The 26,107-nt window shown below is 38.8% G+C and overlaps 1 protein-coding gene across 1 annotated transcript in view; it reads left to right on the top strand.

The window, feature by feature from the left end:
• Positions 1-26,107, top strand: part of CTNNA3 (catenin alpha 3) — a 1,221,152-nt gene that overhangs the window by 1,118,733 nt on the left and 76,312 nt on the right. The window contains exon 15 of the mRNA XM_060768919.2: positions 24,802-24,983. Within this exon, the coding sequence (XP_060624902.2) occupies positions 24,802-24,983 (182 nt within the window). The remainder of the gene's footprint in view (positions 1-24,801; positions 24,984-26,107) is intronic.

Raw genomic sequence — 26,107 nt, 5'->3', positions numbered from 1 at the left:
TTGACAAGCTGGAATATGTCCAGAGGAGGGCAACTATTGGTCTAGACAAGAAGCCCTATGAGGAGCGGATGAAAGAGCTGAGCATGTTTAGCCTGCAGAAGAGAAGGCTGAGAGGAGAAATGATGGCCATGTATAAATATGTGAGGGGAAGTTTTAAGGTGGGGAGCAAGCTTGTTTTCTGCTACCTTGGAAGACTAGGGCATGGAACAATGCCTCAAACCACAGGAAAGTAGATTCCAGCTAAACATTAGGAAGAACCTCTTAACTGTGAGAGCTGTTTAGCAGTGGAACTCTCTGCCCCAGACTGTGGTGGAGGCTCCTTCTTTGCAGGCTTTTAAACAGAGGCTGGATGGTCATCTGTTGGGGATGCTTTGAACACAATTTTACTGCTTCTTGGCAGGGGGTTGGACTTGATAGCCCATGAGGTCTCTTTCAATTCAATGATTATATGATTCAATGATTCTATAAGTGTTAGAACTCCAAAGCTTTCAGCAGTTGAATAAAAAAAAGCAAGACCAAAACCTTGGGGCACATCTATGCTGTAGAATGGATCCACTTTAACTACCCGGACTCAATTGTATGAAATCATGTAATTTTACAAGGTCATGAACTTTCTCTGCTGAAGAATGCTGGTGGCTCATCAAACTACAAATCTCAGGACTGCATAGCATTGAGCTGTGGCCATTAAATTGGAGATGACATATCTGAAATTGGAGCTCCAAGTGCTCCTGAAGAAGCTTGCCCTTTTAGTTTGGCTCAGAATTAAGGTTACAATATTACTCGAATCTCATGTGCAACCTAATTTTGCGGAAGTAATTTAGACCAAAAAAAAGTGAGCATTAGATTTGAGTAAATTCAGTATATGAAAGACACTGTCAACCTCATCAGATGCAGACTTCTCTGTGTTTTATCCCCATTTCTCTATGTTGCCAAAACAAAGTCCCACTGAGTCTATCACATGATGCAGTGCAACTTCCCTTGGGACTCCTTGGGGCTACATTTTAGCAGCATAGAGAAATGGAGCTCGGAGTGCCTTTTGAGGAGTCGATTGTAATCCAGCTCCTATCTGGAGAACACAATGAGGACGTGGGGAAATGATGAGGACGTGGGATGGGAAGCTATCCCGAAAGACAGAGAAAGATGGCAGGGAATGAAGGAGGACGTTTCCCTCCACTTTCCCCTTGCCCATCTGAAAGTGCAGAAAATGGTAGAATCAAGTCCTTGGACAAAGAGAAGCTTGTATAATAGGTTCTACAGAAAATTCTGCCTAAATGTTTTACTTTCTATGGCTGCTATCATACCTTTCTTCTGAATCGGGCCATGAGGGTGCAAATGGAATGAAATACTACAGATAAGAGTAGAATATAGATTACCAGCAGACACTAATGTATATCCTACAAGCAAGCTAATTTGACTGTATGAACATAAGGTCTAAATTATGTGTTATCAGGTCAACACATCCTTTTAGACATGAAAGGAAAGAAGAAGGTTCTGGTGCTGTGAGGTATAATGCAATTCAAATCATTTTTCATTCCTCAAAGCCAAAACATAAATTCAAAGAGCACTCAGTATTAACAAGGGTAAAGTGTGTCAGTGTTTCCACAAACAATTGTCTTTGAATTGTTTGTCATATTTACATGAATGCAAGTCATTGTGCGTCTTGGAGATTAAAACAACAACAACAAAAACAACAACATGGTATTCTAATCTTGTATACAAAGTAGTGCAGATGCCAAAACTTATTTAAAATGTCTAGAGACATCATGCTAATAAGATTAATCCTGTGTTTATAGAATACACCTTTTGAATATACAAGTAATAGCTCCCATCATATACCTAATAATACTTTCTAATTTCAACTCTCATGAGACAAAATCAAAGAAATAGTCATAATTGGTTTGGGTGATATGGTACAATCCCATGTCATCAATATATTTTTAGGTATGGAAACAGTCTATAAAACAAAACTATATAAGCTTAGATAGTGATTTATCAAAATGGAAGGAGAACATTTAGTTCTCCTTATAAATAACTATGGGACATTTTTATCTATATATAAAACCTTTAAAAAAACTCTGATATATTAAGTATTGGGAAACATTTCTTTGAAACTCACGGGATCACCATAATTTGACAGGTTACTTGAAAATGTGTATGTACACACACATTTTACATTGACTCATTATAAATCTTTTAAAACACTTGACAACCAAAGACATAATTTATTTCACCCTGATACATCATCATAAAAAGTAGGAATCTTTATTATTTCGTTGTCACACTGTGGATCATTATTTATTTATCTATTATTTATTTATTTTGACTTGTATACCGCTACTCCCAATTTGGCTCGGAGCGGTTTACAGCAGTAGATTAAAACAATACAATTAACTTATTGTTATTAAAATACAATAAAAACAAGAACAGGCATAGTCCCGAGTTATTCACCCATTGAAAGCTTGTCAGAAGAGAAAGGTTTTACAGGCTTTCCGAAAAGCAAGTAGGTCTCGGATAGTTCGGGTTTCAGCTGGCAAGGCATTGATGCACAGGAGTTGGGTTTGTCATCCTTTGATATCCTTGTTGTACCTCCGCAAGAACACTCATTTTTGCGGAGTACAACACATCCTTATTTCAGTCCCTTTTTAGTTAGAGGGAATTGGCATTTTGTGTATAGTTTTGTGCAGGGTCAGTCTAGATAGCCCCTTTAATTTTAAGCAACCCCCCCCCCCTGCTCCTTTTAGCAAGACTCAAGAGGAGAAACGGATTGAAGCCTTTATCAGTTATTGAATCCTTGTTGACTGTCTAAGCAAGGGGCAGTCATGCATTTGGCTTCTTAGACTGATCTGGTCAGATTTGATTTGATTTATTCTCATGTCAGGAGTGACTTGAGAAACTGCAAGTCACTTCTGGTGTGAGAGAATTGGATATCTGCAAGGACACCCGGATGTTTGTTGTTTTACCATCCTTGTGGGAGGCTTCTCTCATGTCCCTGCATGGGGAGCTAGAGCTGACAGAGGGAGCTCATCCGCACTCTCCCTGGATTTGAATATCCAACCTGTCGGTCTTAAGTCCTGCAGCACAAGGGTTTAACCCATTGCATCACTGGGGACTCCGTCAGGTTTGATGAGAGCTTGGAAATCTTAGTTTTTGAATATAACTTGTAGTGGATACTAAGAATTGTAGTTTAACACCAAACTCTGGAAATGCTGGTGTTCTACAATAGAATTTTAACTTTAAGAATTACATTTACAGAACTGTGAAGAAAAAGGAAATGAATTGTATAATATTGAGGTTGAAATCTTTCTGTGTATCTTGGCTTGAAAGTCAGGTTGTTTTTCCAAACATTTCTATCATTTTATCTCCTATTGAGTGAATGCTATTCAGTGCTCTGGTGCTGGCGAGTTAGGTGCCTTGTGTTGATTGTCCTTGTGTTGAGTTGTGTTGATTAATTTACTTCAAACATTTCTTCCTGTCTCCAGATCTTTCCTCTACACAACTTCCTTTAAGTTTCTTAACCTTAGCCATAAAAAGCAGATATATTCTATGCTTTTGTGCCGCCGAAGGCAGGAAAGAAATCTTTATATTCTCCCATCACAGTCCCATCCTTTTACAGTATTGTCACCCACGTGCTCATGATGGGACATAGAGGCTCTCTCAAAGCACTTTATCTGCTGAGCAAGGAACCTCTCAGAGCATTTGGTAGTTGTTCAAGGACTTCATTACATAAGAGACATTACATTCATTAGATCATATGTGAGGAAAGCAATATGGGGGCGAAAGTGTGTAAAGTAATAAAAGAATTATATAGGGGAAATAAAGCAACCATCTCAGTAAACGGAGCACACACTAGATAAGTAGATATCAAGAGGGGAACCAAACAGGGATGCCCCCTTTCTCCGACCCTATTTTCATTGGCCATTGAGCCACTAGCAAATTCAGTAAGGAACAATCTGGTCATTAAAGGATATAAGGTGGGCAAGGAAGACATCGAGATTAATCTGTACGCTGATGATGTTATGATAATTTTAGGGGAGGTGGAGGAGTCATTACAATCAATAGTTAAAACTGTTAAGGATTTTGAGAAAACTTCGGGCCTCACAATTAATTTTGAAAAATCAGAGATACTACACAAAAATTTATCATGGGAAGAACTCAAAAAGGTTCAAAATATTATGGGAGTTAAATTGCGGGGGGGGGGGGGGGAGAGATTAAATACCTGGGGGTAGATAAACCAAAAAATCTCAATAATATCATACCAATGAATTTTAATTGTCTATGGAAAAATATAAGCAAACAAATTAACACATGGGGGAAGAAATTCAGAGATACATCCACAAGGTTAAACATTTATAAGATGAAGATTTTGCCCAAATTCTTATTTTTGTTCCAAACCCTCCTGGTGAATATTCCTAACAATTTGCTGAATAAATGGGACAACTCTATCAAAAAATGGGTAGTGGGAGGAAACAAAAACAGAATTGCCAACTTTCTGTATTATAGTAAACAAGAAAAGGGTGGATGGGGGGCTCCCTCTTTGGGAATATATTATGAGGCAAGTCAGTTGGCAAGATTATTAGAATTTGAGTTGGAAGGGTCAAAAAGATGGGTGCAAATAGAAAAGGAAGCAAACAGTTGGAAAAGGGGAACGTATATGGGAGAGAGAATAGACAGAAAAGACTTAAAGAACTTAAAAGTCGGCCCCTGTTTATCAACGTTGTTAATTTGGAAAAAATGGCAAAATAAATTACAAATAAACAAAATCAACCCTTTCCCATTAGAAACCTTGGAAAATAAGGACAAGACATTCAGGAATCTAATTAGGGCACTTAAGGAAAATGGAATCAAAAGGATAGGGGACCTCATGGAACCCAATGGAGAAATAATAAAGTGGGATAAGATAAAAGACAAATGTGGTCAAGGAAACTGGATAGCATGGTTAGGCCTGTCCAGTAAAGCTCAGGCCATGAAAAGAAGATAAGTAGCAGAAACCCCACTTGACAGAATAATTAAAAGGAAAGTAGAAATAGACAAAGGGATTATTGGGCTACTGTATGAGGAATTAATCAGCTTAACTTACAAAACAAAAACAACTCTTATAGAAAATTGGGGAAAAAAATGAAAGCTTCAATGAGAAATTAATTGGGTCTTAGATTGACAATATTCATAAAATTAAACATTTGAGGATCAAAGAAACCCATCTATACCATTTGGAAAATAATCTCCAAATGGTATAGAACTCCCACCCAATTAGCACACATTATGGGAAATGTCTCAAACAAATGTTGGCACAACTGTGGGGGGATTGGTTCATTCTCCCACATGTGGTGGGATTGTATCAAAATTCAGAACTATTATGGTAAAATAAGGACAGTAATGGAAGACATAATAGGAAAAGAATTAATGTGGGATAAAGCCAGGTTCATGTCCCTCACCATAAAGGTAAAGGATGATAACAATAATTGGACAGAAATCTTAAAATATACGATACAGGCCACAATACCCCTGGGATGGAGAGATGATACAAAATGGGATTTGGAAACCTGGTGGACCTATCTATCAGAATATATAATTAATGATTTTATCAATCAAAGGAAAAACAAGTATATAAATTTATTTATATATTTATTATTTCGAGGTTTTATATACCGACCCTCTCACCTTCAAAGAGGGACAAATAGAACAAGACTGGTTTAGGAAATGATCTGTGTTAATTGACAAAATAGACGGAGACAACAGATACAGCATTATGAACCAGGCTTTCCACACGGTTAAATTGATGCAATGACATGATTTAGAATTGCTGTTCCGGGGGGGGGGGGGATGGGGGGGTTTGTTGGGTGATGCATAACTAAGGAATGTATAAAATGTCATTTAAGGAATATTTATTTTTGGAATAATGTATATTGAAATAAGTCCTGTATGGCAAAAATTTGTTGATTATTGGGATGTATCAAATAAAAGGAAAAAAACTGCAAAAAAATTACATGAGAGGTAAACTGGCATGGTCGTTTGAACTGTCACCATTGATGACAGACCCTATGCATCCTGCTATCAGTTTGTCTCCTCCGCCCCCTCCCCCCGAGTCCCCCATTCCCAAGCCTTTAATATTTCCATTACTTCAACGGAATTGCACTATTGAAGAGAGAAAAGGGGAGAAAAAGAAAAAAAAAGAAAAGAAAAGGAAGATTGAAGAGAGGTGTGGTACTGAAGGTGCTCAATCCAGTATGTAACTATTATCTACAATAACTCAACTGTAGTGAAATAGCAGGTTGGCATGATAAAGTCCCAACATTTCATTATAGCATTCCCTGTTTTCATTTTGTTTATGTGGAAGCCATCTGATTATTAGAGATTTCTTTTAAGAGCAGCATTCACAAGTCAGTGTTTTGTTTTGGTAACTTTGTTTGTCATATTGTGAACTCTCCTGGTGAAGAGATTGTTCTGTAAAAGATGCATGGAATGAATTCACTCCAGTTACAGCTTGTCCTTCAACCTCATAGTCTTGATATCCTTCCTCATATTCTTTTATTCTTTGCGCATTATCCTCTGAGCACCAAGTAGATGTACTTGAATTTCACAGCTTGTTTTGACTCCACTTGCACTTTCACCAGAATCATAACTTTTTTCATAAACAGTTTATGTACCTCTTTTGAGAAGTATCACCTGAGAGGTAGTTCATCTTGCTGACTTCTCCACTGTATCATATTAAAAATAAATCCAAGACAGTAGCAAACAAGATTTGTGCCTCCTGAGACAATGCAGCTCAGTATGTAAAAAACAACATTAACACAACCTCAAAACAGATGACTACATGAATGAAGTAGTAGAGAAGATAACATTTTAAAAAGCTGGAATATTGACACAGGATGTTTTTCTGTGTTGGTCCAGAAAACCAGAGATATAGTAGACATCTAGATTTCTGTAGATGTGGAATAGATTGTGTGGCTTCTATAAAAGGAATTTCTATCACAAAAATGTAACAAGTACTTTTTGAGATTTTTTTTGTTTTTGAAGAATGTTTGTTAAAACTAGTAAGTCTATATCACCCTCAATACATAAAAGAAAATTTGAAACAGTACAATTGTGCAACAAAAATTACTTAAGTGAAAACATAAAAATAAGTACAAATCGAAGAATATGTTGTACAATAGGATCCATTCAACTTCATGCAATTCTAAATCGATTTTTGTTCCCAGTTCAGTAAGCACAGAAGTTCTACACATTGATCTCTACTTTTAACAAACCAGCAGGGCTTGGAATCCCTGAATTTGTAAGTGTAAGAAATAGTAAAAATAGCACTGACGGCTAATCGTAATAGATGGCAAATCCATCTGGATTTTAGTCCAAATTTTAAAGAGTTATTAAAAGTGTTTGATACTATATCCAAAACATTTTCAACCCCACCCTAGGGATTTCAGGCAAGAGGCAAGATGACCAAGGGACCTACACAAATGGACTGGTGATCCCACTAACTCACATCAACATCACCACCATCATCTTGCTTTATCAAGGTAAAACAGCGAGTTTAAAAAATTACATGAGATCCCCTCAAAGGCCCATTCTTTATTATGTTTCCAGAAGTTGTACAGGTGCAAATCAGAGAGAGGAGCCACCACAGAATATCTCAGGACACAGGCAAAGTCATAAAGGAAGATATACTTCTTCAGATAACTTGAATTTGAACCATATAAGGTGTTATAGGTCATAACTAGCGTTTATAATTGCATCTTGAAACAGACCAGCAGGCTATGAGCAAGACATCCTTTATCCCTGATCTTGTATGTGATTGTTTGCGCTCTCCTGTAAAAGTATAAAATAACCAAAGTTTTCTGAGTGGTGGTTATCCACAAGCAACAATTACATTGTTCTAAAAATACTGTCAAAATCCTACGCTATTTTAAGAGAAGCAAGAAGACTGTTATCACATTGTGCTTAAAGGAGGAAATAACCTTCAGTTCTGATTACTATAAAAGTATGCAGGAGATGGGACACATCATAATGCATGTCCGTGCCCTTCTTTGAAGAGTGAAGGACTTCAGAAAGCAGACTGAAGTTCTCACAATTTTTCACAAAAACAGGAATAGACTTCTGTTGTCGGCTGCTAATAGACAGATTCTAAAGAAATTTTTGAAGAAAAAAATAACTTTTTTTCAATATCAAATTCACACGGTCACCTCTGCCTAACATCCTGCTTATTTTACTTTACATGCTTGAACTTTGACAAAACGTCAAAACTGTAGTGTTGAAGACTTTCATGGCTGGAATTACTGGGCTGTTGTAGATTTTTGTATGGCCATGTTCTAGAAGCATTCTCTCCTGCATCTGTGGCAAGCATTCTCAGAGATTGTGAGGTCTGTTGCAAACTAGGAAAATTGGGTTTATATATCTATATTTCTGTCAGATATCTCCAGGGTGGGAGAAAGAACTCTTGTCTGTTGGAGCTAGCTGTGAATGTTTCAATTGGCCATCTTGATTAGCATTTGATGACCTGGCTTGTTACTGTCTGGGAAAATTCTTTGTTGAGAGGTGATTAGGTATTCCTGATTGTTTATTGTCTGGAGTTCTCTTGTGTTTGAGTTTTGCTTTTTATTTACTGATGTAATTTTAGAGCTTTTTTAATACTGGTAGCCAGATTTTGTTCATTTTCATGGTTTTTTCCTTTCTGTTGAAATTGTCCACATGCTTGTGGAATTCAATGGCTTTTCTGTGTAGCCTGATATGGTAGTTGTTAGAGTGGTCCAGCATTTCTGTGTTCTCAAGTAATATGCTATGTCGAGGTTGGTTCCTCAGGTGCTCTGCTATGGCTGACTTCTCTGGTTGAAGTAGTCTGTGGTCCATTTCATATTCCTTGATTTGTGTTTGGGCAATGCTGCGTTTGGTGGTCCCTATGTAGACTTGTCTACAGCTGCATGGTATACGGTAGACTTCTGCAGAGGTGAGAGGATCACTCTTGTCCTTTGCTGAATGTAGCATTTTCTTAATGGTCTGTAGAATAGTTTGTATGTTGTGTTTCCTTATCAGCCTCCCTATGCGGTCAGTGGTTCCCTTAATGTATGGCACTTTTCCTCTGGGTGGCACCATTAAAGCCCCGGTAGACCGTGCAAAAAGAATCTGCAAACCCCACCTCCTCCAAGATGACTGAACCACCTAAACTGGTATTTACAGGCCAATGGATACTCCACCTCAGACATCAGAAGAGCTGCAAGACCGGGAACGAGCCACAAGAGTAAAGACAAAGACCCACCCAGAGGAAAAGTGTTATAACAACTACCATGTGAGGCTACACAGAGAAGCCATTGTAATCCACAAACATGTGGACAATTTCAACAAAAAGGAAGAAACCATGAAAATGAACAAAATCTGGTTACCAGTACTAAAATTACTCTAAAATTACAGCAGTAAATAAAAAAACAAAACTCAAACACAGGGGAACTCCAGACAAGAAACAATCAGGAACACCTAATCGCCTCTCAACAAAGGATTTTCCCAGGCAGTAAGAAGCCACACCTAAAAACTGGCAGGCCATTAAATGCTAATCAGGGAGGCCAATTGAAACATTCACACATACCTCTAACAGACAAAAGTTCTTTCTCCCACCCTGGACCTTCCACAGATATATAAACCCAATTTTCCTAGTTTCCAACAAATCTCACAACCTCTGAGGAAGCTTGCCACAGATGCAGGCAAAACGTTAGGAGAGCATACTTCTAGAACATGGCCATACATCCCAAAAAATCTACAACAACCCTTTGTTAAAATTGTAGAGTTTTCTTCCAGTTACTGCCCATTGTGACTGTGAAGGTAGCACTGATGGACACTGAAACATTCTTTGTTAATGGGAAGCGGAGAATTTATGAGTAAGGTCAAAAGCACTATAACTCCAAGCTGGATCAAATTACAAGAGACACATTTTTTTTCCTCAAGGGCACCTAGAGCTAGAACTAAGGCCCCTTCAAAATTGCCATATAAAATCCAGATTATCTGCTTTGAACCGGATTATATGGCAGTGCAGACTCGTATACTCCAGTTCAAATGAGATAATTTGGATAATATGGCAGTGTAGAAGGGGCCACAGTCTCTGCTCATGTTCGCCTCATGCAATAAACTGCTAAAACTTTAGACTGCGGCAGCATCTCTGTAGACAAGGGACAGACTGTTTCCTGAGCCAGCATGATTGAAGTAAGACCTTGGGAGATCATAGTTTGAATCCCTCCTTGGTAACTTTCAGCAGCCTCAAAAGAAGTCAAAGGAAACCTCTCCCAGAACAAATCTTACCAACAAACCCTGTGATCGGTTTGCCTCAGGGACAGCACATGTTTGAGAGAGCTTAAAGGCGCACAACAACAACAACAACAACAGGATTATTTCCTGTGTTCAGAAGTTTGTTTCTCTGACAATACACATGCAGTGTAGTGGGAAGCTATGCCACTGCTGCATTTGCCTGCGGCTGGTTGACAACAACATGCAGCAGCAACTGCAATAGTATTCTATGCTGCAGGAAGGTATAATTGGTAGGACTGCAGTACATAGTAGCTTCTTGATCCCATTTGCCACACACACACACACAACAGCCCTGCCTTATGTAGGCTAGTAGAAGCAGAAGAGATAGGTGAGGAGATAAATCCTTGTTGTTCTCTCTAAACAGTGATGGCACATATTACTAGGAATTCCCCTGTTGATTAGTCTCCCCAATGTATTGGGAAGTGTTGTGCCAAGGTTGTCACTGTCAGCCAACATTTTCTGCTGCCAGGTAATACCCATGGTTTTGACTCATCTAGAACTATCTGAGAATATTTAATATTCTCAGATTGTTCTACCTTTTTCTGCCTCTTTCTTTTCCTTTTCTGCCTGTGTTTGCTTGTGCTAGAGATGAAGACAAGCAGAAACCTTATTTATCACTGTCCAACACATTTTGGAAAATAAATAGGCCCCAGGATTTTAGTTCTTGGCTCAGAATACAGAGGACAGGAAAACAACTAGTGAGGCAAATTCTCAATTTCCAGAGTCCTGCAAACATGTAAACGAAGAGCCAGAGGGGCGGCTTTGTATCTACCATCAATCACCACTGTGGGCATACTTTGAAAATGAAGAGCTGTGAAGGCTTGCCTAGGTTTTGGAAAAGTGAGCCTAGAGAGGTAGATACAGCCCTACAAGGGTCAAGTTTGTACAGTCTGAACCAGTGGGAAATTTTTGAGTTATTAAGACCCTGCCAATCCTGGTGAGCACCATGATTAAAAATATATTCATGGAGCTTCTCCCTTGAGTTCAAAATAGAGGGCTTAATCCCCAAACAGCAGCACCATACAAAATCTGGGCTATAACTTTACTCTGGAATATTTTAAGGACTAGGACAAAGAGATGACCCCTTGCAGTGTTGTAAAACCTGAGGATTGCTCCAATATATTTCAAAGTCACTGCTTTAGTGTGTTCTATATGGGGTGTCCAGGATAGTTTTTCTGTGAAATGAATTCCAAGGTACTTAAATTCCTGACATTGTTTAATTTGGTGATGGACCATCGACGTTGAGAATGTCTCCTTCCAAACACCATTACCTTTGTTTTATTATAGTTGATATTCAGCTTTTCTTTAGAGTAATATGTACCAAGCTTAGAAAGCAGTCTTCTCAGACCAATTTAGTTAAGTGAGATTAGTACCATGTCATCCACATACAATAGAATGGGAATTTTCTTGGGTCCTACTGTGGGTGGAAAAAAACCTCTGGCCCTGAGGGTGCAGGTATTATGTCCTTCAAATATAGATTCATGAGTTTTGGTGCCAGTAGACACACTTGTTTTACTCCTTCATTAGTATGAATGGTATCCATTAATGAGCCAGAAATACCAGCTCTTATTCTAGTCATGATGTTAGAATTAAGTTGGGACACTGGGACACTAGGCACTTATCCATATTAGTGTTAGCCAGTTTATGCCACAACAGGTTTCTATCGATTGAGTCAAAAGGTGCTGCTAAGTCAATAAAGGCAACAAATAGATGTGTGGTAGGTCCAGCTTGTTGGACTAAGTAATACAAGGTCAAACACTGGTCGATTGTTCTCTATCCTTTTCTGAAACCAACCTGTTCAGAGTGAATGATTTGGTTATTAAATCCCCAGTCATCTAATTTGTTTCACAAATGTTTATTAAAAAGTCAATATCTAAGAGGTTAATAGAGTGATGGTTGTTGTGATCCTTTTTATCACCCTTCTTGTAAATGAGGACAACTATGGAATGTGTCCAGAGGAGGGTGACTAAAATGATCAAGGGTCTGGAGAACAAGCCCTCTGAGGAGCGGCTTAAGGAGCTGGGCATGTTTAGCCTGAAGAAGAGAAGGCTGAGAGGAGATATGATAGCCATGTATAAATATGTGAGAGGAAGCCACAGTGAGAAGGGAGCAAGCTTGTTTTCTGCTTCCTTGGAGACTAGGACGCAGAACAATGGCTTCAAACTACAAGAGAGGAGATTCCATCTGAACACAAGGAAGAACTTCCTGACTGTGAGAGCCGTTCAGCAGTGGAACTCACTGCCCCGGAGTGTGGTGGAGGCTCCTTCTTTAGAAGCTGTTAAACAGAGGCTGGATGGCCATCTGTCAGGGGTGATTTGAATACAATATTCCTGCTTCTTGGCAGGGGGTTGGACTGGATGGCCCATGAGGTGTCTTCCAACTCTTTGATTCTTTGATTCTTTGATTCTATGCTGTTTCCAGCCCTCTGGGATTTTGCCTGTGTTATTGATTTGTGAGAACACTGCAAAAACTTTATGAATATTTCTGAAAGTTGGGGGGAATAATCCCCTGATATCTTATGTCATTGTGTAGAAAATTCAATGATAGCTCTTGTAGTTCTTTTTTTAAAAAAATGTTGTTTTAAAAACTTTGAAAATTCCCCAAAATCTGTGGATAAGTGAAACGTTATGAAATTTGGTGGGCTAACAATGTCAAATGTGTTCTACCATTGTAGCAAGTTTCACCCCAATAGCTGTAAAATGAGAGAGAAAGGAGCCCCTGGAGGAGTCCCAATGCACAATTTCTATAACGAAATAGTAACTAAATTTCATTACTCTCATTACAGTAACAAAATTTTCACTCAGAATAATTTAGAAACACTTTAGAAATGTGTCCCCAGTTTTTTTAATGACTTTCAAAACATTTTTATGGATCGCACATGCCTAATTACACCGGGCTTTAATCCAAACTTTAGAGGGCTCTCCTAGTAGATGGATTCTATTGTTAAATACATAGATTTAGTACCTTGGAAAGTCACTTTAAAGCTAGTCTAAACTTGGGATGTCTTCACTGTTCCAATGACATGGTAGCCTCAATTTGCAGCAAATCTCATGTTGCTGTAAAAGATGATGGTTGAGATCTCTCATCACAGATATAGCTTAGAATAGTTTGCTATATACTGTATTCTACACTTACTGCCCAACCCTACTGTGGAAGCCAACAGTTGCACTGATGGAAGGTTTGTCCAGGTGGAAACTGGGACAAAGCAGGTTTTTTACCCTGTAGTGAACACTGATTTGTGGTGCAACAATCCAAAGTAGGATCTATGTCACAACTGCTGATTGCATCAGGCATCACTGGTAGTTAGGGGTTAAAAGCATCTTTCTTTATGCATGTACATGCAAACTGGACATTTTAATTTTTTTTAGAAATTAAAGGATTGCCACAACCCTAATCTAAACATGTCAAAAGGAGGAATTTAGCTGCATCATAGTCATGAAGTGTGCGCAGCAACAATTTTTTTTAATTGGCCTTAATTTGAATTATAAGCATACTTATGTTTGGTTATACCTTGGGGAATTATTCAGTATGAGACCCAACTGATTTGATGATCTAGATAAAACAGCTGTGACCCCTCACATTTGTCTCTTAGACTGATGGTCCTTGTCACTTTTTAGCTAATCAGGATTCTGCCTGGGGTAACATTTGCCAACTTCTGGTCACCTGCATCCCTAGTTCATGATGGTGGTTAAACATTACAGACCAAGGTAACTTTAATATTCCACTTAAGCATCCTTTTAACTATTGGAACCTCAGGATATTTATACTGGAAAATGTGCAGGCTGTTTAATAATGTCGGGCTATTTATTCTAAACATCCACAGGTATTTATTCTCAGCATTCATCCTTAGGGAGAAACATAGGCACTGCCTTGTCTGGACACTTAGCTTCATCATACTACATTACATAGAAGGTATATTCAGTTCATTACATCATATTATACAGCCATTGTGATGTTATACTTTCAAAACACCATTTCATAGAATATTTATCTCTGTATTTATCTCTTGAACCTGCCTTGAAATAATTAACACTTGTAAGAACGTGACTCTTCTAAAGTATTTAACATAGCCTATTATTCATCATGATCAGTCTCACCATAGTTTCCCATAGCGTCTGCTTTTCATAAAGGCTATACAATTTATAGAATTCTATGCTCTCAGCGGTTTGAGGGGTTACACAACTCTGCAAACACAGACATTCAATGTTTTATCTCCTTGAGCATTATTAACTCTTACCTGCATTAATAGCACATAAATATACATCAATTCCAAGTCTATCCTTATTGGTATCGGTATTTTCAGCATTCTAGGGCAGCTTGTCAGAGTAAATTATAGGACTATCAAGATTCGTTTTCACTGTTTATTAAGTCTGCATTGGATGCAGCAGCCTAATTTGTGGGCTTTGTCTTAGCTGTCCTGAAGACCACTCAGTTTATCAGTTGTCCAATTAAAGTTATCTGTCAGGAAAACTTAAAAATTGTATTTATTCTCCTGTCATCTGATATTGGCTACTAGTGCCCTAGCAAGGTCAGTTTCTTTTATCTTTGTTCACATTCCACTAAATATCTGGCAGTTTTCCCAGAGCTAAAACCTAAACTAGTTTTTCCCCAAAATAATACATCACAAAAGAAGGCAGACACTCTTGCAGATTTAATTTCCTGAATGAGTTCTTATATTCTATATTCTACACCTTATCAGTGATACCTTGTTATATTCTATACTTTAATGTTATATGACAAGGCTACAAAGGTGATGACAGAATAATCTGGTTTATAACACAATTCCATCAGCAGTACCAACTTAGATTCCCCCTCTCCTTGGGCACTGTGCCATTGTTTCCAAACATTTGTTTTAATAGCCAGGGCATCTAAACTTCTGATGTGATACTTTTGCATTTCTAATAGAATTGCTCCCTTCCTAAGAAAAAAGGTAAACAAATGTTTATTTTCTCTTATGGATGGAGATTATGCTAGGTTGAAGATACTGATTTTAGAACTGCGTTGATATCTCCACCTGGAAAATGTTACTACTGAATTTATATTTTAGGAAGTTTCTTTCCAGCTTAAATTCATTTTTTATTTTAAAAACATTTCTCCACATGTGTCCTTTAAAAATGACTGATATAGAAATTGAATGGAATTGACTGAATGTGATGTGTTGGATATATGTGAATATATAACTCCGCCAGCTCACTGAAAAAGTGTGAGTGACTGAGAAAATTCCAGCAGACTTTAAGGATGCCACCATCATAATCTTTTTCAAAAAAAGGGGAAAGAACAAACTGTGGAAACTATAGAGACATCACCTTTCTAACCTCCGCTGGGAAAATCCTTGCAAGAATCCTTGCAAACCGCCTTTTACCTATCTCAGAAGACACCCTCCCAGAATCCCAGAATGGCTTCCGCCCCTCCAGAGGAACATTGGACATGATCTTCACTGCACAACAGTTCCAAGAAAAAGTCAGGGAACAAAATTAACCTTTGTACATGGTACTCATTGACCTTGCAAAGGCATTTGGCACAGTAAATCGCAATGCTCTCTGAACCATTGTCCAAAAAATTGGGTGGCCTGACAAATTTGTGAGTATCCTGCGACTCCGCCACGATGACTTGATGGCATTAGTCTTGGACTGCAATGGACCCCAAAGTGACCCATCTAAGGTGGAATCAGGTGTCAAACACGGATGTGTTATTGCCCCAACCTTATTTTCCATATTCATTGCTATGATATCTCACCTTGTTGATGGGAAGCTTCCCACCAGAGTGAAAATCATCTATCAGACAGATGGCAAGCTATTTCACAGCCAACTGAAAGCCAAGACCAAGGTCACAACAGCATCTGTTATAGAACTCTAATATGCTGATGATAATGTTAAACACCTTCCCAGAAGCATATGAGAAGCTCGGCCTCTCAATGAACATTGAGAAAATCAAAGTGCTCTTCCAGCAGTCACCAGCCAATCCCTCTGCAATGCCAGAAATACAGCTTAATGGTGGAACATTACAAAGTGTTGGCCATTTCTGCTACTTTGGCAGCCCCTTGTCCACAAAAGTCAACACTGACACTGAAATACAACACCGCTTGAGCTCTGTGACTGTAACATTTTTCTGAATGAAGCAGAGAGTGTTTGAGGATCGGGACATCCATAAGGAGATCAAGTTGCTTTTTTATATTGACCTCCCAACCCTGCAAAACGTGGATTGTTTACCGATGTCTGGAGCGATTCCATCAGTGTTGGCTTATCAAAAAATCCTGCAAATCTCTTGGGAAGACAGGCAGACAAATGTCAGCGTGCTGGATGTAGCAAAGACCACCAGCATTGAAGCAGTGCTCCTACACCATCAATTCCGCTGGGCTGGCCACATTGGCCGAATGCCCAATTACTGTCTCCCCAAGCAGTTACTATATTCTGAACTCAAGAATGGTAAACATAATGTTGGTGGACAGGAAAAGAAATTTAAAGATGGGCTTAAAGCCAACCTTAAAAACTGTGGCATAGACACTGAGAACTGGGAAGTCCTATCCCTTGAGTACTCTAACTGGAAGTCAGCTGTGACCAGCAGTGCTGCAGAATTTGAAGAGGTACAAATGGAGTGCGAAAGGGAGAAACATGCCAAGAGGAAAGCATGTCAAGCTAACCCTTACTGGGACCGCCTTTCACCTGAAAACCAATGTCCTCACTGCGGGAGAACATGGGGATCAAGAATAGGTCTCCACAGCCACCTATGGACCCACCACCAAAACATTACACTTGGAGGGCCATCATCCTCAGGCTATGAAGGATCACCTAAGTAAGCAAGCAAGTAAGTAAATAAGTATATGTGAGAAGAATGCAGACTAGAAATTGGTCTGTGACAGTTTCATACACCACTCAACCCTTCTGAGGGATAATGTTGTAGCAACAATATTATGAATGCCATGGTAAAAAGAGGAAGAATTGTTCAAGAATGTCCAATGAGAAATTAATTACTTTTTTTAGTTTCAGTTCTAACCTTAGGTTTAACAGAGCCTGAATACGTTCTAGCTCCTGTTTCAGCTTTGCAGCACTTTGCAGATTCAAGGAGGACAGAATTTAATAGCCCTTGTGTCTGTGACTTAGATATCAGAGAAGATTAGCATAAAGATCAATCCCTGTAGTCTGATTATCATGTATGATTTATGAGCAGCAAGGCAGAGTACTACAAAGGACGTGAGAACATATGACCTAGAGAAACTTGCTTGGAAATGTGTTGCTTGTTAAGATTTTAAATGTATGGTCCACTAGCTGTCATGCCAGCAAAAGTCATGAACCATAAAAATGCCCCCAATGTATAGAACATTGTTTTGTAATGAACTCAACAAATTAGCCTGAAGTGGTTTAGAATTTTAAAACAGAAGAGAAACTGTCTGATTTGCATGATTTTAAATAATTCATCATAACATAACTGAATTAATTCACATTTCATTGTGAAAGTGTCTGCATTTGTGGCTCAAGCCTAAATGAACCATCCTTTCATTTTTGAGGGAGCTAAAATGTTCAAAATAAAAATATTTGGGTTGCTGTGAGTTTTCTGGGCTGAATGGCCATGTTCCAGAAGCATTCTCTCCTGACGTTTTGCCAACATGCTTCTGGAACATGGCCATACAGCCCAGAAAAGTCACAGCAACCCAGTGATTAAGGTCATGAAAGCCTTCGACAACACATAAAAATACTTGTTTTCAGTGAAGATATTTTCATCCAACATTTTCTGTTCAGCTGTTGATATTTCATGCTGTATGCAAAAAAAAAGAGAAAGAAATGCAAAAATTGGGAATATTAATTAAAATATAATACACATTACATGAGACTAATTTAAATAAACATTGTATGGTAAAATATATATGTGAATAGTTCATAATTTGCAAAATTCTGAAATTGCATGGAAAATGGGCTCTATTAAATTAGATTCTGCCTTTCCACCCTAAAAGATGTCCATATGGTTGATATATGAGTTAGTGCTCTATGTGTTTATGTATTGATTTTTGGGATGGTTTAACTGTATTTTGGTATATATTATATGATGCAAGAGAATTATAGTGACATGTTGTGTTTCAGGCAGACAGATAGATACAATATCTTCTTCATGAAAAAAGATTATTTGTAATATATTTAAATTAAAATAGAATAAATAGTAAGTCACAATCTGAATATGTACTGGACAGCATTCACAAGATAGGTGAAATATGCCCAAAGCATTTTTAAAAGCTGCTATGGGCTCTGGTTGAATATTATTACATAAAGAAATAAAATATCATGCAAACTAAAATTCATATACATTCAGTGCAATTTTTCATGAAATCAGATAACAATGTAGCTACTTATCTACCTTCAATATGTTTTCCCAATTTTATTTATGTTGTTTAATTCTGCTTCTCTAGTTTCCTTTGTCTCATCTAGAAATCTAGTGTCGTTTGCCTTTTTGAGACAATTGCATTAAACCAATGTTATACTTTGTTTGACATGCAAAATCTTGACAGAACCAGTTCCCGATTTTGAAATATCATTCAGTGCCTTATATGTTTTCAGGCATTGTAGCATCACCATATAAAATATGACCAAGTGTAAGGAAAAGGCAATTTTAAAAAGGTTATGAATGACATTTTCCAAAACTTCATGGTGATGCTTTCCCATGTGTAAGGGGGAAGCGTCATTGTGGCTGAGGTGGGGCACAGGGCTCCAGAATTTCCCTGCTGCCTGCAGATTTGCCGCAGAGGCTGGCAAATCACCCCACTGCCTCCTCATCAATGTAATGAGATCCAGAGATAGAGAAGTCACATATAGCTCTACAGCAGAGTACAATCGGTGCCCACTATTCCGTCCTTTAAGTGTGTTTATTTCTGCATGTTTTCTTTTTGTTTTCACAAAGTTACCAAAGGGGACACCCCAATAAATCCAGTCAAGTGCTAGTCTCAGTTGGAAACACAACCTGTGATGGTTGTTGGGCTGAGGTTGGAGTGATGGGGATCAGGGATGAAATTTTAAGGGATATTGGACCTATTTTCAGGGAAGTTGGAATCTTAGGCTTTAGGTTATATTAAAATGTAACGCTAGAGTGGCTGTTTTAAGGGAGAAGGAGGTGGTAAAGACGAAAAACCTCAATTCTTGCATTTGCCACATAGAGTTGGAAGAGACCTCATGGGCCATCCAGCCCCCTGCCAAGAAGCAGGAAAATTGCATTCAAAGCACCCCCAACAGACGACCATCCGGCCTCTGTTTAAAAGCTTCCAAAGAAGGAGCCTCCACCACACTCCAGGGCAGAGAGTTCCACTGCTTTTTTTTTTTGTCGTGTCAGGAGCGACTTGAGAAACTGCAAGTCGCTTCTGGTGTGAGAGAATTGGCCATCTGCAAGGACGTTGCCCAGGGGACGCCAGGATGTTTTGATGTTTTTACCATCCTTGTGGGAGGCTTCTCTTGTGGAGATTCATCATGAAATTGTTGTCTTCATAGCAAAGCTAAATTTCTCTCACACAAATGGGGAGAAAGAAAGAATGGCACAGAGTTGGCAGTTTCCCCCTCTGTAGGAGAAGGACATGGTAGAGGCAACTCAGAGGCAAAGGGAAAGGAAGACTATAAAGGCTCCTTTATGCTATTTGGGCAGGGGGTCAAGAAAACCCACCACTGCCACACCAATTATAATAACTGGGCAGATGGCTATATGATCAATCCCACCATCTACTCCTAATCATAAAGGCAGTCTTTATGGCCAAACACTATGACTGGACAGGGGGCAAACAGATCCCAACACCTGTCCCTCCTTTAATAAGGAATTCACACCACTTTGGCACTTATAGCGTTTGAGGGGATGTCTCTTTATTAAAACCTTCGCTGCCACCATAAACTAAAGAATCAGGAACCCTCTAGCTATTTAAAACATTAAAAGGCTTTTTATTCCACCAAGTACTGTATATTACCAAGGGCTTCTTTGAGGGGAAACAGGAGAGGTTGATTCAAAAAGGAAAGTGATTCAAACCATAAATGCCACTTGACTCAGGCTTAAATTTTAAAAACAACAAGAAAGGTTTATTGAGTAGAAGTTACAGAATAAAGCGAAATGCAGTTGAATAGTCTTGGCTGTTACAATGAAAGTGTTCTTGTTCCTAGAAGCGTATCGGTTGCATGAGTGAATGGTTCTATCTTTGTTACAGTTCCTATTACAAAACCCAGCTATTTTCTTTTTTTAAATAGCTGTAACCAGTCTGCCACAGCCGGCTTTGCTGTGCAAACTTCAGGCAAGCTGCCTATTCCTAACAGAGACTCCTAAAACTCTAATCCTACTCTAACATTACCCAGAACTGAACTCACAAAATAAGCTGCTCTCTTTCCCTCCATCTGTTCAACTCTGCCCCCCTTTTCCAAACCAATTCTGGCTGTTGCTGGGCTGGCTCAGGCCTAGGCCACTCCCCCTCTCTGAACTGGAGCTTTTCCCTAAACTAAGATGGCTCCTGCAGCTCTTTGCCAGGCCTACTAAGCTGAAACTACCTAGCCTGTCTCTTCCTGGGCCCTGCCACCCCCGGCTGGCAAGGTAAGGGAACTTCACAAAGACCAGCAAAGGCAAGAGCTGAGGCACTTGCCAGCATGCTGAGGGGAAGTAGGGAAATCAAATCTATTTCACTTTGCTGCTTTCTCTGAGGGAAAAACACCCTTTCACAAATCCATAGTGAGCCACTAAAAACTTATCTGTGGCCCGAAGAGATTTAGGCTGTTTAATTTTGCCCCTTCCTATTGCCAAGTTGTGCAAACCTTATGCTTTGTGCATAAGGTCCACTAGTGCAGGAGATTTGTTGTTCTTTCCTTTTTTTGAGCTTCCTTTGCTCCCTGAGAAGCATCTCCTGGTTGGGACTCCTCCCCCAAAATCTATGTGATATGGGGGAAGTAACTCTTCACTTGCTCAATTCCTGATATTTAAACCACTACAACCACCTATTTTCCTAAAGATCCCAGGACCGCTGGGAGAAGATATTCAAGGAGTTGTCCATTGAGATAGCACTGCACTTAATTTTGTGTTGGAGAGCAGCTCTTTGGTTAAATGGGAGATTTGACGAAATGCCAACCAAAGAACTAAGATCACTATTTGACTACAGGAAATGTAATAACCGGAGTGAGGGTCAGCTTATGTCCTTACCCAATGGTTTTCTTCCAGATTGTGAAACATTTAATGTATCCCATGATGGCTACTCAAGTGAATTGATTCCTTTAGGCTACCTTCTCAGTCCTGAACATTTCAGCCATTAGCATTTTATTTATTTATTTTAAATTTGGGGGATTTCCTATTGCAGTTTGATAATGATCCCTCCTCAAGCATTTATCCTGATCGCCTTTTGGCAAGGCAGATGGTATAATCATTGACAGCTGCGCAGAGGCTGGCTATCATTAAAAAGAACTCTAAATACAGGCTTCCAGGCAATTCCTGGAAATTGAAGCATAAATAGAAGGAATAATAGAACATTGGCCTTCAAAATGACTTAACAGTTTATCCATATTTCATTCCTTAACCTGATTTGTGCCTTTATAGCAGACACTTATTTTAAAGAGCTATTCTTGGCAAAATCGAAGAAGATGGTGAACATAACCCAATGATTATTGCATTCCCCCTTTTCCCTTCCAATATTGCTCAATGTGGGAAAGTTTTCTCCTGTAAGTAATAATAATACTAGACTGCCCTCTCTCCCCAAATGGACTCAGGGCAGCTTACATGCATATAAAAGGCAAACATTGAATGCCATAATTAAAAACACAGTATCAAAAGATGGAATTTAAACATTAACACACTTATTACAAAACAGAATTAAGATAAAATAATGAAAGATACAAATACTTAAATAAAACATAATTACACCAATAAAACATAATTGCACAAAATCATGTATCCTGAAAAATTAAAACGACCAAACTGCAAAATGTGCCAAGCATCAGTTGTAATTCAAAATAGACCATAGCAGCCATAAAGTGCAGATGAAGTCTAAGAGAAGCAGTTTTATAAGATATGTATTCTGGTCTTAGTATGTCTGGTCCTACTTAAATTGTTTTTTTTATATAGAAAGGATGACATAGATTCAGTGAAATCACAACATCTAACACAGTAGTGTTAGCACCTGTCTTGCTGTAGTAAATATTATAGTGTGTGTGTGCAAGAGAGAGGCAGACAGACTGAGATTCATCAGTACTATAGTGTGGGGAAATAGGATTCACTTCTTTCCCACTGTCCTAGTTCTGGCTATATCTTTCCAACTATATCAATATGGCACTATAGTCATTTTAATAGTTACAGCTCTATTCTATGAAATGGTTGGAAGTCTCTGCTCTGGAGTGCAGTGGAGGCTCCTTCTTTGGAGGCTTTTAAACAGAGGCTGGATTGCCATCTGTTGGGTGTGCTTTGAATGTGATTTTCCCACTTCTTGGCAGTGGGTTGGACTGGATGGCCCATGAAGTCTCTTCCAACTCAAGGATTCTATGATTCTATGATTTCTATTTTGGGGGAGGATACATTACAATGCATTTCCCTTACCAATGCTCCAAACCTATCCCTTCCCAAAGGTGTTTGTGAGCCTCTCAATATCTTTCAGTGCTATTCTGTGGTATGCTTCCAGCTCAAATATAGTCAAAATATAGGGTTCATGATTATTCAGGGCTTCAGGTATCCACAAGAGGTCTCATGATGAATGGGGAGGTCATACTGTATTCAGAATTGCCAGTAAGAGAATTATGTTGCCTTTCCAAACTACAAGTCTCAGAATACTCTAGGATCCTTAGTGAAATCATAGCACTGTAGTTGTGTAGTGTGAAAGGGCCCTTGGTTTTATTCTGAAGATGTAACAGGGATTATATTTATCTCTCTGGCAGCCAGTTAGTTTCTGGGCAAAGTACAAAGTGTTGGTTTTGATCTTTAAAGCCCTACATGGTTTGGGTCCAGGTTACCTAAAGGATTGCCTTCTCCCATACAATCCGCCCTGACAGCTGAGGTCCTCTGAGGGACATCTGCACCAAAAAGCTGAAACCTTACTGGCAACCACCTCCCAGAAGTTGCCCCAAGACTGTGAAACAATGCCAGAAGAATTATGACAGCTAAATTAACTGTCGGAATTTAAAAACTATGTAAAGACCTATCTTTTCTGGCAGGCCTACCCAGACAGTCATTAAGCATGCATTTTAAATGTGTGTCCTTTGTTTAATCTCTGTTTTGTGTATTTTAATATGTATTTTATAGATATAGGTTTTGGTGTGTAGCTTTTATAGAGATACATTTAAATTTGTGTATTTGTGGGTTTTTTGCAGTGTTTATGAGTTTTGATTGGTATACAATTTCTGGATCATGGGATTTTAATGTTTATACTAGGATGATTTTATGCTGTCTCAATGTTTACATTTTATGTATTTCTTATGTTTAATGGTTTTTAATTGATTTTTGTTTAATTGTTTTAATTGATTTTACATAGTTATTGTGTAGTAATTATTATGATTTCTTTGTATGCTATATGTTGGCATTGAATTTTTGCCATTAGTATGTTATAAACTGCCTTGAGTCTCCCCAGGGGTGAGAAAGTCAGTATACAAATACAGTAAATAAATAACATAAAATAAATAAATTGACTGTTCTGTAACCCACCTTGAGCCATGAGGAGAGGTGGGTGAGAAATAATAATAATAATAATAATAATAATAATAATAATAATAATGCCAGAGCGTTTGCAGTTTGATTTTGAGGTCCTGATATAAAAACCCAGTCATTTTCAGGACCTCAAAATCCAATTGCAAACGCTCTGGCATAAACCAGTCCAGGTGGTCCCAGTGGTCATCGGTACTCTGGGTGCTGTGCCAAAAAATCTCAGCTGGCATTTGGCAACAATGAATATTGACAAAATCATGATCTGTCAACTGCAAAAGGCCACCTTACTTGGATCTGCGTGCATCATTCGAAAATACATCACACAATCCTAGATGCTTGAGAAGTGTTCGACTTGTGATTTTGTGATATGAAATTCAGCATAGAGATCTCATTTGCTGTGACATACTGTGGGTTTATGTGAATAATAATAACAACAATAATAATATTTTTTTTTTGTCATGTCAGGAGCAACCACTCCTGTTGTGAGAGAATTGGCCGTCTGCAAGGACATTGCCCAGTGGATGCCTGGATGATTTTTGATGTTTTATCATCCTTGTGGGAGGCTTCTCACATGTCCCCGCATGAGGAGCTGGAGCTAATAGAGGGAGCTCATCCGCCTCTCTCCAGATTCGAACCTGTGACCTGGCAGTCTTCAGTCCTGCCAGCACAGTGCTTTAACCCACTGCGCCACCGGGGGCTCCTAATAATAATCAACATTCAGCAATCCAGCAGCTAAGTTCCCAATGCTAGCATTTATGGCCCAGAGATATGGAGATCTCAGCTGTTGTTTTAGAAAGTCATCTTATTCACTGGTTAATGTCCATTTGCCTCAAAAAAAAAGAGGATATCCTCTGACCAAGGCAGCTGTTTTACAAATAAAATTATCTCCTATTGCAGGCAAAAATGACTCAGTTGCCAGAGGCTGAGAGAGAAAAGATTGCCGAACAAGTGGCTGACTTTAAGAAAGTCAAGAGTAAGCTTGATGCAGAGATTGAGATATGGGATGATACCAGCAACGACATCATCGTTTTGGCTAAACGGATGTGTGTGATTATGATGGAGATGACAGACTTCACAAGGTAATTATGCAGGACACCCCCCCTCCAATATTTGTAAGGGCTAGAAGCAATTGTCACATTTCAAATGGAAAGACACAAAAAGCCTTTACAATGACAGGTGACAAGTGAGTGTCACAACAAATAGATCTGAAAATGGAAGCATTATCTGAGAAATATTGAACTGTCAAAATGAATGTTTAAACAATTGTACTGTGCTTGGCTTGGGGAGAGGCAATGTAATGCATGTTTATCTTCTCTTTGTTTTCCTTCTCTTTTGCTTGAAGCCATTCTCTCTGGATGATCCTTTTAGCTCTGTTAAACAATGAAGTGACCTAATGGGAGTCAAATCTTGCGTTTAAGAATTCCTTCATAGAAAAATGGCTTGAATTCATGCAGCCTTAGTTTCCATTGTGGATTTTGGGCCTCTCTGTAGTAGAAATATAAAAGTTCATGGTGAAAAAATGATGAAAACAAGAAATCTCTTAACAAACGTCTAGAATTCCCAGGGCTCCTAGAGGAGGCAAAGAACAATTTGGACCATTGGATAGATGAGCTCCCTCATCTATTACTTTCATCTATTACTTTCATTGTCTATCCTATGTTGGTCTTTTTGCAAAATGCCTTTGTATCATAGTGTATCTATGCAAGCAAATTAAATGTTCACTGCAAAACCAATATCTGTTTGTGCAAAATGGGAGGTGTGCAATCTGTGTCCATTTGCTAATGGAATCCTCTTTGAGCTCACAGTCTAGGTATCCATCAACCTACTTGCCAACCTATAGTAACCAACCCATCTAGCCCTCCAACTATACCAGTGAGCCTTCTTGGGATATCCAGAGTAATAGATATGCAATTTACAGAAGTTCTTACATAGTTCCCATGATAACTGGTGGGAAGGACCACCTAACACATAGCTAATCATGACCCTGGTTGTCCAGACTCACAAGGTCACATAAGATGCCCCCCTCAGCTAGTTCTGTAGGTCTTGACCACCTATCACTAGAGCTGAACCTCATGCAAATGTTGACCAAAGTTGTGACAAAAAAAATAAGGACCCATTCACACACACTATGGGAGTATATCTGGAGAACTGGCAAAATATGTCCTCTCTAGACATGTTCTAGGCCCTCTAGCATGAATCTGTG

Source organism: Anolis sagrei, chromosome 3 (assembly GCF_037176765.1).
Source record: "Anolis sagrei isolate rAnoSag1 chromosome 3, rAnoSag1.mat, whole genome shotgun sequence".
NCBI classification, from domain to species: domain Eukaryota; kingdom Metazoa; phylum Chordata; class Lepidosauria; order Squamata; family Dactyloidae; genus Anolis; species Anolis sagrei.
This window is presented reverse-complemented; position numbering and strand designations above follow the sequence as displayed.